Genomic DNA, 16,209 nt, shown 5'->3' on the forward strand with positions numbered 1-16,209 from the left:
AATTCCACATGGTCTCAGATTTTGCCTCAAAGCCTTGAAACTGGACACAGCAAAGCAGCTACTCCACAGTCAGTTTTTCTTGTTGGCTTTCCTGCCACTTCTCAATTACTTACTAGCTTGCATTGTGGTCACCTAGACCTGGTTCTGAAGTGCCTCACGTCTTCCAGAACCCAACTTTCTTCCACATGCAACACAGCACAGGCAAGTGACAGAAATCCCTAGTCACCATATAAATATTGGTAATTCTCTGAGAAATTAAGCAAGGCTGTCCAAGGTTGTATTTTTTTTAAGCCACCGGAAGTTGCACAAACCAGCATTTTTACAGAGCGATAAAGGGCACATCTGTCCCACAACTGACCCAATAAGAAGCTGCCACACTCCAGCAGAATGGCAGTATTTGCTCTCTTCCATCCATGCTCTTCATTCTCAGACTCACGTGACGCATGTTTCCTAATAATATTATCAGTCTTCATCTAGGGGAAACAATTATTCCCTTTAAGCAGCTGAGAATGGCTTTATAAGACCTGAAGTGCTGGCACTATTCCGCTACAAATGCACAGGCACTGGCATCACACACCAGTCCTAAGAACTAGTGACACAATTCAGATTCATAGTTTGTTGGAATGGCCCCAAAGACGTGGCACGTGGCAGCAGAGACCAATAAATCTGTTGGACAAGCTGACGTCTAAGCCATCTGCTGCTAGGGAACCACTGGACCGACACCAGATGCTCAGCAGTGTAAGTGAACAGTACTGGGGGGATGAAGAAGTGGAGTTAGGAAAGGTAGGAACACAAACCCACCAAAGCATCTCCTGGGAAATCTCCTCTGTAATGGAAAGGCTCATGAGACAACATCATCCCCACCCATCTTCCCTCTCAAAGGTGGCAGACTGGAAAAATCTCTATCCAACACACAAAAGACTTTGTGAATCCAAGAATCGCATAAATGGAGATGGGCCTCCTGCAGGAGACACCAGATTACATTATTGAGCTTTTACCCCCCGCTTTCCCCCAAAAAGAATTTGCCTGTGTCATGTCTCAAGTAACACTTCACAAGCAGTAACTTCCAATACTGAGTTGTTATCTTCTGCCTGGAATTATGTTTCCTCTCATTTGCTTTCTGACGTACATCTGAACAGACCCATTTCCCAAGACACTTGAACCACCTTTGTACACATTTGGCAAAGTAACTTAAATCACCAGATGAAGATTTTCTGACCCAGTTCCCTGGTATTATTTACAAACTGTTTTGACATCTATACTTCTATGTTTCTTTTCCAAATTCAGTTTTAGTTTTTTTATTCTTCTAGCATTACTTCCTACATCTCTTTCCCATCAGCCTTCAGTCACATGTCCCAACTGATAACCACACACTACCTGCTTGTCCCAGCGTTAAGCAGATGACAACTGCATCAAAGTCATCATACACCATAAGTCAAACCCAAGTTCTCAGCACTGGTAACACCCCCACCCCAAAGGTATTCAGGCCATTTATAAACATTACCCATAACCACTTCCCTGGAAATTCTCCATCACAACATACCACACGTCACAACATAAAGCATTTCAGTAGTCACCAGGCTCCTGCTTCCAAAATATAAACAAAGTCATCAAGCAGGAGACACCTCAGCCATGGCTTGTAATTATTTTACTGTATCTAGATCAATAAAGAATTACTGCACCCAAGGAGGAGGGACAACAAGCAGGCTTCCAAAATCCTTTGTATCACAGGCTCTTCGCTAAGTCTGTCACACACCAACCCCACCCTTAAGTCTCCCAGGAGTGAAATAATGAACATTTATTCTAAATTCCTACAAAAAGTAACACTGAGTGTCAAGAGGGCTAGATTTTTCTCTCCTCGATCTCCCATAATTCAGATCCTCTCCTGCAGGAGAAGGTATAGTTCCATATCTATACTTCCTACATGCACTTCTCTCTCCAGCTACTTACTATAAATAAAACTTTAAAAAAATGCACAAATGTTATTTAGTGTATTATGAGCCTCCTGCATTATGGCATTCAAATTCCTCTTGTTCATTCTTTACAGAGCTCTACTTTTTTCCAACTACACCCTTCCCTTTAACTCTTCAAATTCAAAATATTCTCTACACAAGAGTCCTGGTTCAGAGATGGGTGTCCTTTAAACCAAATTTATCACGGCAACATCCCACAGAGGGAGTAGCCTTTTTGTTTGGGGTGGGTTTTTTTTAGAGAGAGAGACTGAGAGAGCAAGCACACTACAGAATCAGAAGTAACTTGGCAAAACTCCCTCCCCTTTCATACGCTTCCACTTCAAACACACAGAAGTTGCTCCATGAGTGAAATAAATGAAACTTGGCTTCCTCAGAGTTGGAGACTCTAAATGTAGCAAGGAGTAGACGAGTATTAAGGATTTTGCTGAGGTCAGAGTATTCATAACACCTCCAACCAGATTCTCCTACATTCACAAGAACTTGCATTCCAGCTTTGCCATCAGAGGAGATTCTTATCTCTACTCCTCAGCCAGCTCACATGCTTTTTCACCAAGCAACTAGGCATCTAGTGTCAGCCAGCTTCAAAGTTACTGGGTGGAGTCAGAAAGTATTACATACATAGCAGGCACAATCACAATATCCTAATTACCTAAGGAAGGGGGCCTTAAAAAGAAAGGTGCTCTTGATATTGGGCAAAATTAACACTAAAATATAGCTAAACAACAGCAACACAACTCACTACTAAGAAGCAAAAATCATAGCAATTCATATCGATTTTGAGTCTTAAGATTATTTTGGTTTGATTTCATTATGACATTGATACTGAGGGTCTTAAACCATTATTTAAGTGCTTAGAGAAACCACTAACAACAGAGGGACAAGAACCCACACCTTGAGACTGACTGACAATAGAAATAGATCACAAATAAATAGAAATAAATCATATTAGCAAGCAGCTAACCAAAGGAACAGATTACCAGCCTTGTGATGAGGTTAGTCACAACATCAAAACTGGCTGTCAATCCAACGAATATGTTGCAATTCAGCCACATGTTACTGGCCTTGCTCACATTCATTTGAGTGAAAAAGAAAATAGTTCCACCATTATAAGACAGAGTGGACAAATACTACAGTTCTTGTTACACTAACGGTCAAAAGACATCAGAGCAATCCTGAATAGTTGGAAGTTATTACTCTAAACGTCGTCAGAGAAAAAACTACTGAAGCACAAATAAAATGGTTCACTCAAGGACCAAACATTTTTTTATAGACTGTTCTTTGCATGTAACGCTGCTCCTCAGAGGTGTTTATCTTCTGTCTTGGTATCCAGAGTAGATAATCGGTGCTTTGCCTAAAAGAATGGAACAGATGCTTTCCATGCCAGAACCTACACTCAGAGAATGAAATTTAGTTTGCTTTGAAAAGGAGAGCAACTGGGTTTTTTTTGTTCTTTTTTTCTTTTTGCAGTTTGCCCTCTTCAGAGAGCAGGTAACAGCATTTCAGGACACAAGGAAAAGATGCCTTCCTCTCTCCCACTCAAATAAACTTACTTTGAAAATACGCAAGAACAGCCTGCACACACGCACACACCCCCCCTCACCGCCCAATTATGATATTTCATGATAGAAGAAGCCAACCCACAAACCATTGAAAACACTGAGAATCTTTCTGCTGATTTCAGTAGGTACTGGAACAGGCCCATGTTCCAGTTCCCACAATGTGTAAACATTGGTATGACAAAAAGGAAAAGGCTGAAGTTTAAAAAAATCTTTAAAGTACACTATTACTTTGCTGCTTTGAATGAAAGACTATATAAAAAATATATATATAAATCCATATATATATCCATATCCATATATATAAATCCATAAATCCATGGGCCCTGATGGGATGCACCCGCGGGTGCTGAGGGAGCTGGCGGAAGTCATTGCTAGGCCACTCTCCATCATCTTTGCTAAGTCATGGGCAACGGGAGAGGTGCCTGAGGACTGGAGGAAAGCAAATGTCACTCCAGTCTTCAAAAAGGGCAAGAAGGAGGACACGGGGAACTATAGACCGGTCAGCCTCACCTCCATCCCCGGAAAGGTGATGGAACAACTTGTTCTTGGTGCTGTCTCTAGGCACATCAAGGACAGGGGGATCATTAGGGGCACTCAGCATGGCTTCACCAAGGGAAAGTCATGCTTAACCAACTTGATAGCCTTTTATGAGGACGTAACCCGGTGGATAGATGATGGTAAAGCTGTGGATGTGGTCTATCTCGATTTCAGTAAAGCGTTTGACACGGTCTCCCACAGCATCCTCGCAGCTAAACTGAGGAAGTGTGGTCTGGATGATCGGGTAGCGAGGTGGATTGTGAACTGGCTGAAGGAACGAAGCCAGAGAGTGGTGGTCAACGGGACAGAGTCCAGTTGGAGGCCTGTGTCTAGCGGAGTCCCTCAAGGGTCGGTACTGGGACCAGTTCTATTCAATATATTCATTAATGACTTGGATGAGGGAATAGAGTGCACTGTCAGCAAGTTCGCTGATGACACAAAACTGGGAGGGGTGGCTGACACAACGGAAGGCTGCGCAGCCATTCAGAGAGACCTGGACAGGCTGGAGAGTTGGGCGGGGAGAAATTTAGTGAAATATAACAAGGGCAAGTATAGAGTCCTGCATCTGGGCAAGAACAACCCCATGTACCAGTACAAGTTGGGGACAGACCTGTTGGAGAGCAGCGTAGGGGAAAGGGACCTAGGGGTCCTAGTGGACAACAGGATGACCATGAGCCAGCAGTGTGCCCTTGTGGCCAAGAAGGCCAATGGCATCCTGGGCTGGATTAGAAGGGGTGTGGTTAGCAGGTCGAGAGAGGTTCTCCTCCCCCTCTACTCTGCCCTGGTGAGGCCGCATCTGGAATATTGTGTCCAGTTCTGGGCCCCTCAGTTCAAGAAGGACAGGGAACTGCTAGAGAGAGTCCAGTGCAGAGCCACAAAGATGATTAAGGGGGTGGAACATCTCCCTTATGAGGAGAGGCTGAGGGAGCTGGGTCTCTTTAGCTTAGAGAAGAGGAGACTGAGGGGTGACCTCATTAATGTTTATAAATATGTAAAGGGCAAGTGTCATGAGGATGAAGCCAGGCTCTTCTCAGTGACATCCCTTGACAGGACAAGGGGCAATGGGTGCAAGCTGGAACACAGGAGGTTCCACTTAAATATGAGGAAAAACTTCTTTACAGTGAGGGTAACCGAACACTGGAACAGGCTGCCCAGAGAGGTTGTGGAGTCTCCTTCTCTGGAGACATTCAAAACCCGCCTGGACGCGTTCCTGTGTGATATGGTCTAGGCAATCCTGCTCCAGCAGGGGGATTGGACTAGATGATCTTTCGAGGTCCCTTCCAATCCCTAACATTCTGTGATTCTGTGATTCTGTGATAAAAAGTGGTCTGCATCCTACTCCTTTATTCACGTGAGTCTCTGGTAGATGTCATCTTAGGAAGCTAAATAGGCTAACAATGGTTTTAAATGGATTAATTCAAGTGTTCTCATGGACTGAAGTAAAGGCCAGCCGCACCTACAGAAAAGAGTTTTTTCATTCATAATTTAATCAAAGGAACATAACAGCAGGTACAAAAAAAGTGACAAATCCTACATTACTCCTCCATACTGTTGTTGTGCTCTGAGCTTATTGGCAGGACTAAATGCACCACAAAGAACCACTTCTAGAACAACTGAAAGTATTTTCTGGCATGCAACTTATTCACAGGCTTTGCTGATCATGATTGTTTTGGTCCTAAATTACTAGAGGGATTAATTTCACAACCCACAGAAAGCAATTATGTGATACACTTGCCTGTCATGCTTGATATCTTAATTTTTAGTCGTTTCTCTTCAAAAGAAAGACGACTTCCTGCAGTGCTGTACATTTCTGAGATACCACGTGCAAGTGTAAAGTAGGTAGAGTAACATCCACTGAACAGCTCAATTTTTCCCCCTCGATTCCTGAAGGGCAAACAAGCAAGCTCATGATGTAGCACCCAGAATGTGCAGAATAACCTGACAACTGATGGGGCTGCAAACCCAGACCTTGTGGCTTTAGAAAGGTTGTCTTCCTCTTCCCACTTCCCCCCTGCCCCACAGATTTCAGGTCCCTCCTGACCACCTTCTGCTACTGGTGTCCTGGTCACAGCTTCAAAGGCTAAATCACATCAGTCCTCCTTCTCTATTGAGGCAGCAGGAGTGCAGAGCCCTTCCTCACAAGTTCGTTGCTAGTTGTTCAATCCCCACCTCACAGGCCAACCTCCCTCCAGGAAAGGGGAAACACGGCATCCTTCAGCACCATGAAAGGAAAAAGAGTATCTTTTCATTGACTGTACGGGGAGAACATACTGCTTGTCAAATGCAGTTTATGTTTCAATACTTGATTATATTATTTTTTGTAGTAGAAGGCCTACAAAGCTGAAGTAAAACAGTGCTTGGACAACCACCTCCTCTCTCTCCTGCTCATCTGATATTCCCACCTATTGTCATCATAACTCTCTTCATAACTGCATCCCTGGTATATCAATACTACGTATACTAGCCAGAAGACTAGACTGCCTTCCTTTTACATCATGGTATGGTCTTAATGTTTTTCAGGATAGCCTTCTGAGACCAACAAATGTGCCCACTCCGCTGCTTGCAGATTTTCTCTCCCTTAGAAGTACATGTCATTACAATCAGGTACACTATTGTTACTAAAGACTGCTTTATCTTCTGATTTGAAGGATGTTTGAAACGAAAGGAATTAAGTGACATGTGGTACAGCCCCCTCTCTGATTCACACTTTAGGCCAGATAATTGCCAAGAACTGTTGTGTTGAGTTTGAAGAGATAAGGACAACATAAAATCTCAGCATATTTTTCTTTCTTCTAACAAACAAGCGTCACCTAAAACTATGGAGCTGATTGACGCTAATGCCACATCAAGCTCTTCCCTATTTACAGGAGATGAAAGAAAATTCTTTTGTGTACCCTTCCCACTAGCTTTCTCTTACTACCTCTGCAGTAACTCACATCAACAATCTGTCAGATTCCATTAAAAACATATTTGAAAGATTATTATTTCCCCAAACCCCCTGAATTTAAATAAAAATTCACTCAAGTTGTCTCCTGTTCAAGCAGAAAACCAGGTTTAAAGGAAATACATACAACCTGTAGACAAACAATCCTAGGGACAGGGAGGGGACAGAAAAAATGCCATCTTCTTAAGACAGCATTTTCTTACAGATTCTTTCAAATTTTGTATCATATTTAATACCAAGTATTAACTGGGTAGGTTATAGCACAGATATACCACTGCAGCATTCAGAAGAAAGTACTGTACAAAAACAGACCAGATTTGTAAAACAAGGATTCAGAGTCTACCAACCACGTAGCTGCACAGGTGTAACTTTTAGGGAAGAATCAAGTTCTACCAGTGTAATAAGAGAAACACAATAGTTGGAACCACTGAATGATCCGACAAGAGCTCCTGAGAACAGAGACCTATCCCAGGACCTTCACTCCAGACCTGAGAGGAGTCAAGCCGAGTTACAGCTCTCTGCAACACACATCAGAAAAGCACAAAACATTTATATCACTGTTGCAGAATTTGAGCAGAGGGGTGTAAAATTCAGTGATCTGTTTAGAAAGAGATGAAGTCTGATCTGAGCCAGTATCAAGGGCATTACATCATCATTTATTTATTCTAGAATCTGGCATTACACAGCAGCTATCTCACTGTAATCAGCCAAGAATTTAAGCTTACAGCATGCAATGAAGAAGAAAACACAGAAATGCCAGAAGTGTAACATCAACACATGAAAATATTACCACTTGCTTCCAGCTATGGTGGCAGAGAGAAGTACAAGGCAAGCATTGACAACATGACAACTCATCTCACCAAGACCTACACCTCTTTCTGCGTAAACGTGCGCTGCAGGACAACGCGCACTGACCTGTACCTCTGAAAGCCTATCATAAGTAAAAGCAAGCTCAAATCACGAGCAGCGTATTTTACAAATTAACACACATATTGTATCGCAGATAGGTCAGGACCCCAAACCGATTACACTGAATACCCAAGTATCAGTTTTAACAATACAACTAGCTGCTGGTTTTGTTGTGTTGGGTTTTTTTTTTATTTCATAAGAAGCATCTATCTCAGTTGACATATTCAGCAAGAAGCCAGTGCAGCAGCACTTTACATAAGGTGTTCTCTCAAGAGTGATGTTTTATCACTGCCTGTTACAGTACAGGCCTACAATTATGAGAATTACCGTGGGTAAAGTTCTATAAAGTATTTTTGCCGCATGCATGGAACATTTTTAAATGACCACTTTTCATACAACATTCAGTTTTATTATATTCCAAAAAAAAACAAGTATTCCATTCAGAGCCTTCGACCAACACATTCATCTGGTAGTTATTTGGAAAATGAAACCATGTTCGAGCAATATTCATGTATTAACACATACGAACATCATAACGCTACTATCTATGGGTTTCTTTTAGCACTAGTGAGAAATACTAAGGCATACCTGGACTATGTAAGGTACAAAGATATTTAACCTACCTCATCAAAGCTGCTATCTTCTTTTTTCAAGGCTTTAAAATAAAAGGAAAAAAGAAATAGTTACCTGTACTGCATTTCAATGAGCAAAGTAACTAACACCAGAAAAGAGAAAAACAGAGCAGGATTTTCCTGTTATAACAGGAAAGAACAGGCTGGCATGAACAACAATTTTATACTCAAAATCTGAATCTGGAAATGGAATGTAGGACTGCACAGCATGTTCCCAAGAAAGTCGATTTACATATTTATGAAAAATATTATCCTCTCAGGTTAAAGAAAATAGGAGTTCACAAGTTTTTTTTTATTTTAATTTCTAGTGAGCACGAAAACACTTTATGGAGAGCCTGACTAAATTTCAAAAAAGAAAAGTGTAATAAACATCTAACCATGTATTCAGTTTGTCAAGTACTAAACCTTTATGAAATAGTATCCATTGTAGCATGCTTTTTTCATTCTTTCTTTTTTTCTTTTTTTTACAATATGACTTACACTAAAGCAGAAGAGATTTCTGACTTTCTTACACTGTTAACTAGCAGCTAATCAACAAACAAGGAAAACAGTGCAGAAATCATGTGAACTGGTAAAGCAAGAAAAAGACATGAATAGTTCTGAAGTTGTAGCAAAGATTAAGCTGATGAAATTTTTTTCTATAGCATATTGGATATCTTTATTGAAATGTAAAGAAAATTAATTTCTCCAAATCTCCATTGAACTCTGTCAGTCTGAAGGTACGAGACTGGTTCCTTTTCTCTGTGCACCACAACCAGACCAATCAGGGACTGTGTACTGCACGCCATGACCTGAAAGTGCTCTTCCTTTACTTCTCTTGAAGAGTTAAAATAAGACAAACCATTGCATTGGTGATTGCACTATTTCTTTTCAGTTTAAATCACAAAGGTTTGCGATTTAAGGGAGGTCACCTGAATGACCGTACAGTTCGTGCAGTGCTGCCCCGAAGGCTCCCTCTTCATCATTTAAGCAGCATAATGTTTCTTATACTTAAAACGCATTTATTTCTGCAGGAGAGAAATACGAAAGCACCCAGCACAGTGGAGGATCTAGACTCCAGTAGTTTCTTTGCTCTTTCAGAAGGTCCTTGTGCCTTCAAATCGCTAGTAGTTTCTAAACCACCACCTCTTCCAAACCCTGTCTTCAGAAGCAACAGAGTTGTTAGCTTCAAAAAAAAACCCCAAAACTGCAGAAGCTGTATCACAGGCATAACAGAGGCAGGACACCCCTGCAAAAAGTGCTGCAGCTTCACAACCTCTGCCATGGGCAGCAAGGCACAAATCCCAGTTCTCCTTGTACAGAAAAGCAGGGATCATCCAGCCTTCCTTTCCTTTCAAATTCTCATTTCTTTTGGACATGAAATATGTCTTCCCTCAAATCTTTCAAGACTTGCAATTACTGTTTTACAATCACTTGTCTAGATTTCATGCTTAATAACAAAAAAAATATGGGATTTTGTGAGGAGATTCAAGGCACACATTGTACATTTTTATCACGAAATGCATTCTTATGGTTTTGAAAGCTGGACAAAATGTTTTCAGACTGCCAGTCCCAAGTCCACAGAACTATGAGTCAGACCATTAAAAAAAAAAGAAAAGAAAAAAAAAGAGAAAGAAAAAACCTGACGTGGAACACTTTTTAAGAACACACTTTTAATCTTTTCATTTACCTTTCAGGTCACAACGACATACAAGCTATAAATTAATATATGACACATTTAGGTCACGCTGACAAACTTTTCTCCCTTACCAAAACACAAGATTTTCACATGACCGAAACATTCCAGGAATAGCCAAACAACAGATAACCAAACAAAATTCACAATGTAAGAAAATGACAAGAAATGGGAATCTGCGATCCACTGCGTATTTTTGGCTTGTCTTTACTTAACTTCTACCTTTAACTAAAAGAGGTTTTTTAAGAATCTCCAAAAATAAGAATATGAGAGTTGTGGCCACTCATTTAATCAGGTTCTGTTTAATAATAATTTCACTCTCAACCAATTCACTACATAGCATCTTCAAAAGAAATCATCAAACCAGTATGTTTTATACAACAAATTATTGTAGAAACATTTTTTTTCTCATCAATGCAACCCTTTTCTTTTTAAACCATTAAAAAAAGCTTTGCTAAACTTAAAAAAAAACAGACTGTTTACAAATGAACTTCTCATTATCTCAGGTATGTAAGCTATGTGAGTGTACATTAGAGGAGATCAGTGGAGATAACCTGTGTATTAGTGAGGAGCTAGTAACAAAGCCCAGGGATGCTCAGAAGGGCCACAGACTGCTTTCAGTGCACTGTGAGCAATCTCAGCAATGTTTTCTCTCTTTCTTCCTTTCTTCCTTCCTTCCTTTCTACCCTGGTGGTTGTTTTTGACTAAAGGGATTGCATAAGAAAACAGAAGTTAAATGGCGTGAGCTGAAGAGATCTCACATATGATTTTGGTACTATACGAACTTCAACAAATGCATAGCCAAGAACTCTTTACATAACTAAAAGACAATGATAATTTTAAAAAATTACTCATTATTAATTTTAATTACGTAACTACCAAAGCATAAAACTAAGAACCAAACCTACTAAAGGTTTAAATGCTAAAATAAACAGTGAGTCAACGCAATCTCAAAAAGTCAGTTAACATACAGTATGATGTGTTCGTTTATATGGGCAACACAGTATGTAAGCAAGGAAATCAGAATTTTTAAACTAATTTGGATGTTTGTATAAAAACGGATGGGCTGCCAGAAACCTATCGATAAAAAGAATTCTGTAAATTTTTCAGATCGTTAGTAATGCAAGCTCTTTATGGTGAGCTAAATTTTAAGGACATTCCTTGAAAGACCAGGAAACTTCTGCCAGGAGAAAGGGTGCCTTAGCTGCAAAGACAGTTCATTTTTCTAGAACTGTGAGCACTTAATTTCTGCAGTAAAAAGCCATCCTGTCTATTTTAGAATATTAACTTCAGTTTGGCACCACAGGCCATGTGCATTTCCTTCAACACACCACAGTGCGGTATCGTCCTTTACCAGACTTGCCCAAAGCACAAAGTTAATGCTCAGGATGAAGGCTCAGAGATGGACAATTTCACACATCACGTTTTTCAGCTCAGCAAAATAAACATTCTCACTACCAGGTACTCTAACAGTTATGAGTTGGATCATAATTTTGCAAGATGAGTACATATAATACAGCCAGATCTTCATCACCCTCTGCCAGTCTCTGGATGTACTGGCTGGAAAGCATCAGTTCACAGTGAAGATGGGCCAAATCTACTTGAGGCTACCATTGGCACCAAATAATGGCCCTTTGCTGTGCCCCAGGGATAACTAAGCTGGTTTAAGTCTACCTCCTCTTTTATCTAAAGATGCTGGGGAAATAGCTTCAAACATTACTTAACATACTGTGCCACACTGTAAAAAAAAAAAAAAAATATCACCTTATAAATTCATTGGTGATATAGCCTCTCAAATAGAGAGGATTACTTTGAGGGGAGAAGGTGGTCTTGAATGTAGTTCGAGTATTAACTTGCAAGCCCTAGTGAAAAAAAAAAACACTGCCAGTGACACTTAGGATACATTTCCATCACTCTTATCCAACAGGCTAATATAAATTTTGGTATCAAAATGAAGGAGTCTTGTATTATTGGAAGAATTGTGTTTGGCAGCTGGGATACGGCCAGCCCAGGGGGGAGGCCAGCAGTGCCTTACCATTCCAAGCATGGCCATCAGGTGTTCCCTGCTGCGGCATGTGAAAGCTTGACTCGCTAATTATTTAACTCAAACACCATGTGACTCTTGTATCATTTATGTGGTTATGCTCATGATGCTATACTGTGTCCTTAAACCTATGAAAACTCATAAATTGCAGCAGAACAGGGAAAGTCAAAAGATCGTCATAGTTATTGATAATAAATCACAACTGAATAGATAACACAAAATTCCAGATCAGAATCAGAATCCAGACTAGAATTAGAGTCTCACCAAGGAACCAGTTCTTCCAAGACAAGCTGTAAAACCAGAGAGACATATACCCAGAAAAGACGTTTTCTAATGAGGTTTTGGTTTTCTCTCCTTCATTTCAATATAAGAGTTAAATACAGCACAAGTTTTAACTGAGGATTTCCTGGTATGCAAGTTAAGAGTTTTTTAAACATAGACTTGCTTTGCTTGGGCTTATCTGCGGCTCTGGGTATCAGGGAGTGGACTATGTTCAAACCTCATACTGATAAATTAGAAGGCTTTTTGCTCAAAGTGCAGTTACCAGAATGATAGTCAAAACAGTAGAGCATCTGAAGATGGAACAGTCTTGCTGGTAGCAGATGAGTTTTAATCACAAAACAACCACCACAAACCAACCAACCAACCAACCAGGCACCCGACCACACTCCTACACTGCTGCGTGCATGCACAAAGACCTGGAGGAGCTGGAAGACATAACAATTAGTGTACCTAAAATCAGGCTGAAGCTCCCAAGGAAACGAAAACATTGTTTAATTTGTGGAAAATGACAAAAAGAGATGATTATCCAACAGAGCCAGCTAAAACACACAGAAATTACCAGCCAGAGGGGCCTTGCTCCCTAAAAGGCATTAACGGGACTCTCACTACTCTTGCTACAAAGTAGCATCTTCATTCAAAATATTTTCTTTGTTAATGACTTCCACTGTTAGTAAAACCTTTCCACAGTTCTGACTGTCTCTCTGTGTGTATATGTACACACACACACACAGAGACACACACACAGACACGTGACAGACAAAACACCTGACTGGTTTTTTTCTTCTTATCAAAAAAAGTAAATGCATTTTACAAGTTTAAGATTGATGACAGGTGAAAGCTACTTTCATATGGGGACAGAGAGATTTGTAATGGTGACTTGACATTCGCTTCATAATTGAAACTTGGCATTTACCCTTGAAACTCTCTGGTTTACAAATATGAATGAGCTTTTCTCAGTCTTTTTCATCTTGCAATAGGACAACAAAAGATACCTGATTTCAAACGCTATCCTACACTTAAAGTTTGCAGTCCTTAAAAGCTAAAGGTAATACATCGAATGCATTCACAACGCATGAAAAATGACAATGCCCACATACTTTAGTGCACCTCCTTGGTAGAGCTATGGAGGGAGAACCAAACGCCACAGCTCATGGCTGCAGTGCAGGCACTTCACATCCTCTCACTAGGACAAAGCAGCTCTGAAAGTTGACCCACACCTGCCAGCCAGACCGATGGTAATGAAAAATGTCCCAGTGGGACAACGAATGGGTGAGGGCTGTGGAAGGGCCCTCAGAGCCCTCTGCAAGGACAGGGGCTGCTGCGTCCACTTGCCCACCCCGGCCGCTGCCTGGCACTACCTCCAGCTGCCCTGCCCAGCCAGCTCAGGGATACCTCACACCTCCTCCAAGATACCTTCTCTCCCTGCTCAGCTGCGTGTTGATGCTGTCAGTGGGAATTAACGCTTTAAACAGTGAATTAAGCAAAGTAGTGTGCCAAAGACCAAGAGCAACACCAGTCAGAGCAGACAAGAACTCTTTGGCATTGTTCTTGGTAAAAAATTTGACTGCAAAATAAACTGGTGTCAAAACTAAACATGGCAATGGAGAGATAACACACTCGGCAGCAGCGTTCGGATAACGCTATCTCACAATGCTTTATGCCAGTGAAAGAACGACAAGACTTTGCAGCAAATGACAGACAGACTTCTTTTGTCTGGCCTTCTAAACCACCGGGCCGCCGTTATCTGCTTCAGCATCTCACGCCTCAACTTATAACAGTGTGCAGCCCAAACAAAAAATAAATGACCAGATCAGCATAAAAAGAAAACAACGATTTGCTTTTTCCCAAGCTTTCTCTTTGGCAATGGAGGCACGCTAGCCAACTCTCATTTACAGTTTGTTTTTTCTAGCCTATTTTGGGCTCGCTCCATCGCAGATCCGTGCGGCACTGCCCGGGCTGAACGCCCACTGCCAGGAAGAGCTGTTCTTTTCCCGAGCTTTCTTCCCAAGAAACGTTTTTCGGGGACGGCGCCGGCGCGGGCGCCTCCAGCCTCGCAGCGCTGAGCCCACCGCCCCGCCGCCGCACCAGCGGCCCAGCCGCCCCCTGCCGCCGGGACCTTCCCGGGGCGCCGGGCAGCGCCGTCGGGGTCCCGGTGCGGGTGCAGGACTCACCTATTCGGCCGAAGCTCTCCGATAAAGTTCTCCGCAACTTTTTCATCCTGCTGATCTTCTCGGCAGACTGCGAGTCGATCATGTCACATACAGGAGGGCGAACCCCCCCGATCGCCAGCCGCCACCCCAGGGGAGACACCCCCTCCTCCGGCTCCGGGGCTCCCCACTTGCCCCGGGGAGCCGCTGGGCGCAGCGGGACAGCTCCGGTCCCGCCCGGGAAAGTAGCCCTACGCCGCGGCGGCAGCGGCTGCTGCTCGGCTCCCCGCCGCCACCTCCCGGCTCACAGCCCCGTCCCGTCCCGCCCCCCCTTCCCCGGGCTGCCCCGTCACTGCCAGACGCGGCGGGGAGGGCAAGGGGGGAAGAGCAGCGCCGAGGATAGACGGAGGAGTGAAAGGAAAGTCCGGCGAGGGGCTGCGGACAGCGGCGGAGGGAGAGAGGGAGGGAAGGAGGGAGGGTGCGCTGAGAGAAAGGGGAAGGAGGAGCCTGGGCGGGCCGAGGAGCCCCGCGCCGCTCGCGGGAGGCGGCCGGCCCTGCCCGCGCTGGCGGGCGGCGGAGCCGGGCCCGCGCGAGCCCCGCAGCACCAGCGGCACCCTCGCCCGCGCCGCGGCCGCCCCGCCCTTCCCCGGGCGGCGGGACGGGCGGTTGCTGGGATGAGGCGGCGGGAGAGGAAGCGGTGGCGGCGGCGGGGGCGGGAGGGGGGAAGGCGGGGAGAGCTGGGGCTGGGCCGGGCAGCGCCGAGGGACGCGGGCAGCCTGCGGGCGGGTCCCGAGCGGAGGGAGCGATGTGGCAGCCCCCGCCGGGAGCTGTTAGGGCGGGGGCAGCATAGAAGACGTTTGTGGTACTGTTTGGCAGGGGAACGGATCCACCGTGTCCACCCAGGGGTGTCGGCGCCCCAGGCTATTGCATCGCGGTCTCCTGGGGATACGCTTCGTTATCCCCGGAGCCGGCAGAAGGCACCGTGTCCGGCGGGGGCCGGCGGAGGCCTGCTCCGGGCCCAGGGAGCCCTCTGCTCGCCCTCGGACCGCGACTTTGAAAGGCCGGTGCGAGTGGTGTAGGTTTGGCGATGGAAGAAGGCGCCCTCCCGGCCCAGTTTCTGGGTGGGTGTTGGGCAGAATGGTACCCCAGTAGCTGTGGTAAGGCCGGTGGGAAAAGGGCACCTTGCCGTAAGTACGCACCCAGCCCTTCAAGTTGAAACCTGGGCTCCTCTGTGCTTGCATCTCAAAGCACGGACAGATAATATGCCTTCAAGTGTGTTAGCCTGCAACTTAAATGAGTGTTGGGAGCTTTTGATCTTGTTAACTCAATTGAACCAACATTATTGAAAAATAAATCAGTTTAATGCATCAAGATGGATGGCCATGTCTAGTCTAAAATATAAAGTAGGTACTTTTCGAGAACAGTACATGTTAGGTTACACATTTTAAAGCCCAGGATGCATGGTTCAAATTGTATTTTAATGCATGTTATCTGGTTAAAATGAACG

At 43.7% G+C, this 16,209-nt stretch overlaps 1 protein-coding gene across 3 annotated transcripts in view; it reads right to left on the reverse strand.

Annotated features, from left to right (window-relative positions):
- CDK14 (cyclin dependent kinase 14) overlaps nucleotides 1–14,986 on the reverse strand; it is a 343,381-nt gene extending 328,395 nt beyond the window's left edge. For 2 of the 3 annotated variants that reach the window (XM_068405279.1, XM_068405280.1), the window contains exons 1-2: nucleotides 14,727–14,885; nucleotides 8,546–8,577 (exon numbers count right to left, since the gene is read on the reverse strand). In XM_068405279.1, coding sequence (XP_068261380.1) covers nucleotides 8,546–8,577; nucleotides 14,727–14,808 — 114 coding nt within the window. In that variant the 5' untranslated portion in view covers nucleotides 14,809–14,885. Of the gene's footprint in view, nucleotides 1–8,545; nucleotides 8,578–14,726 lie in introns of all 3 variants that reach the window. The other variant, XM_068405281.1, reaches the window with a different exon arrangement.
- Nucleotides 14,987–16,209: the final 1,223 nt, after the last annotated feature.

The sequence above is a fragment of the Nyctibius grandis genome, chromosome 7, assembly GCF_013368605.1.
Source record: "Nyctibius grandis isolate bNycGra1 chromosome 7, bNycGra1.pri, whole genome shotgun sequence".
Classification (NCBI taxonomy): Eukaryota; Metazoa; Chordata; class Aves; order Nyctibiiformes; family Nyctibiidae; genus Nyctibius; species Nyctibius grandis.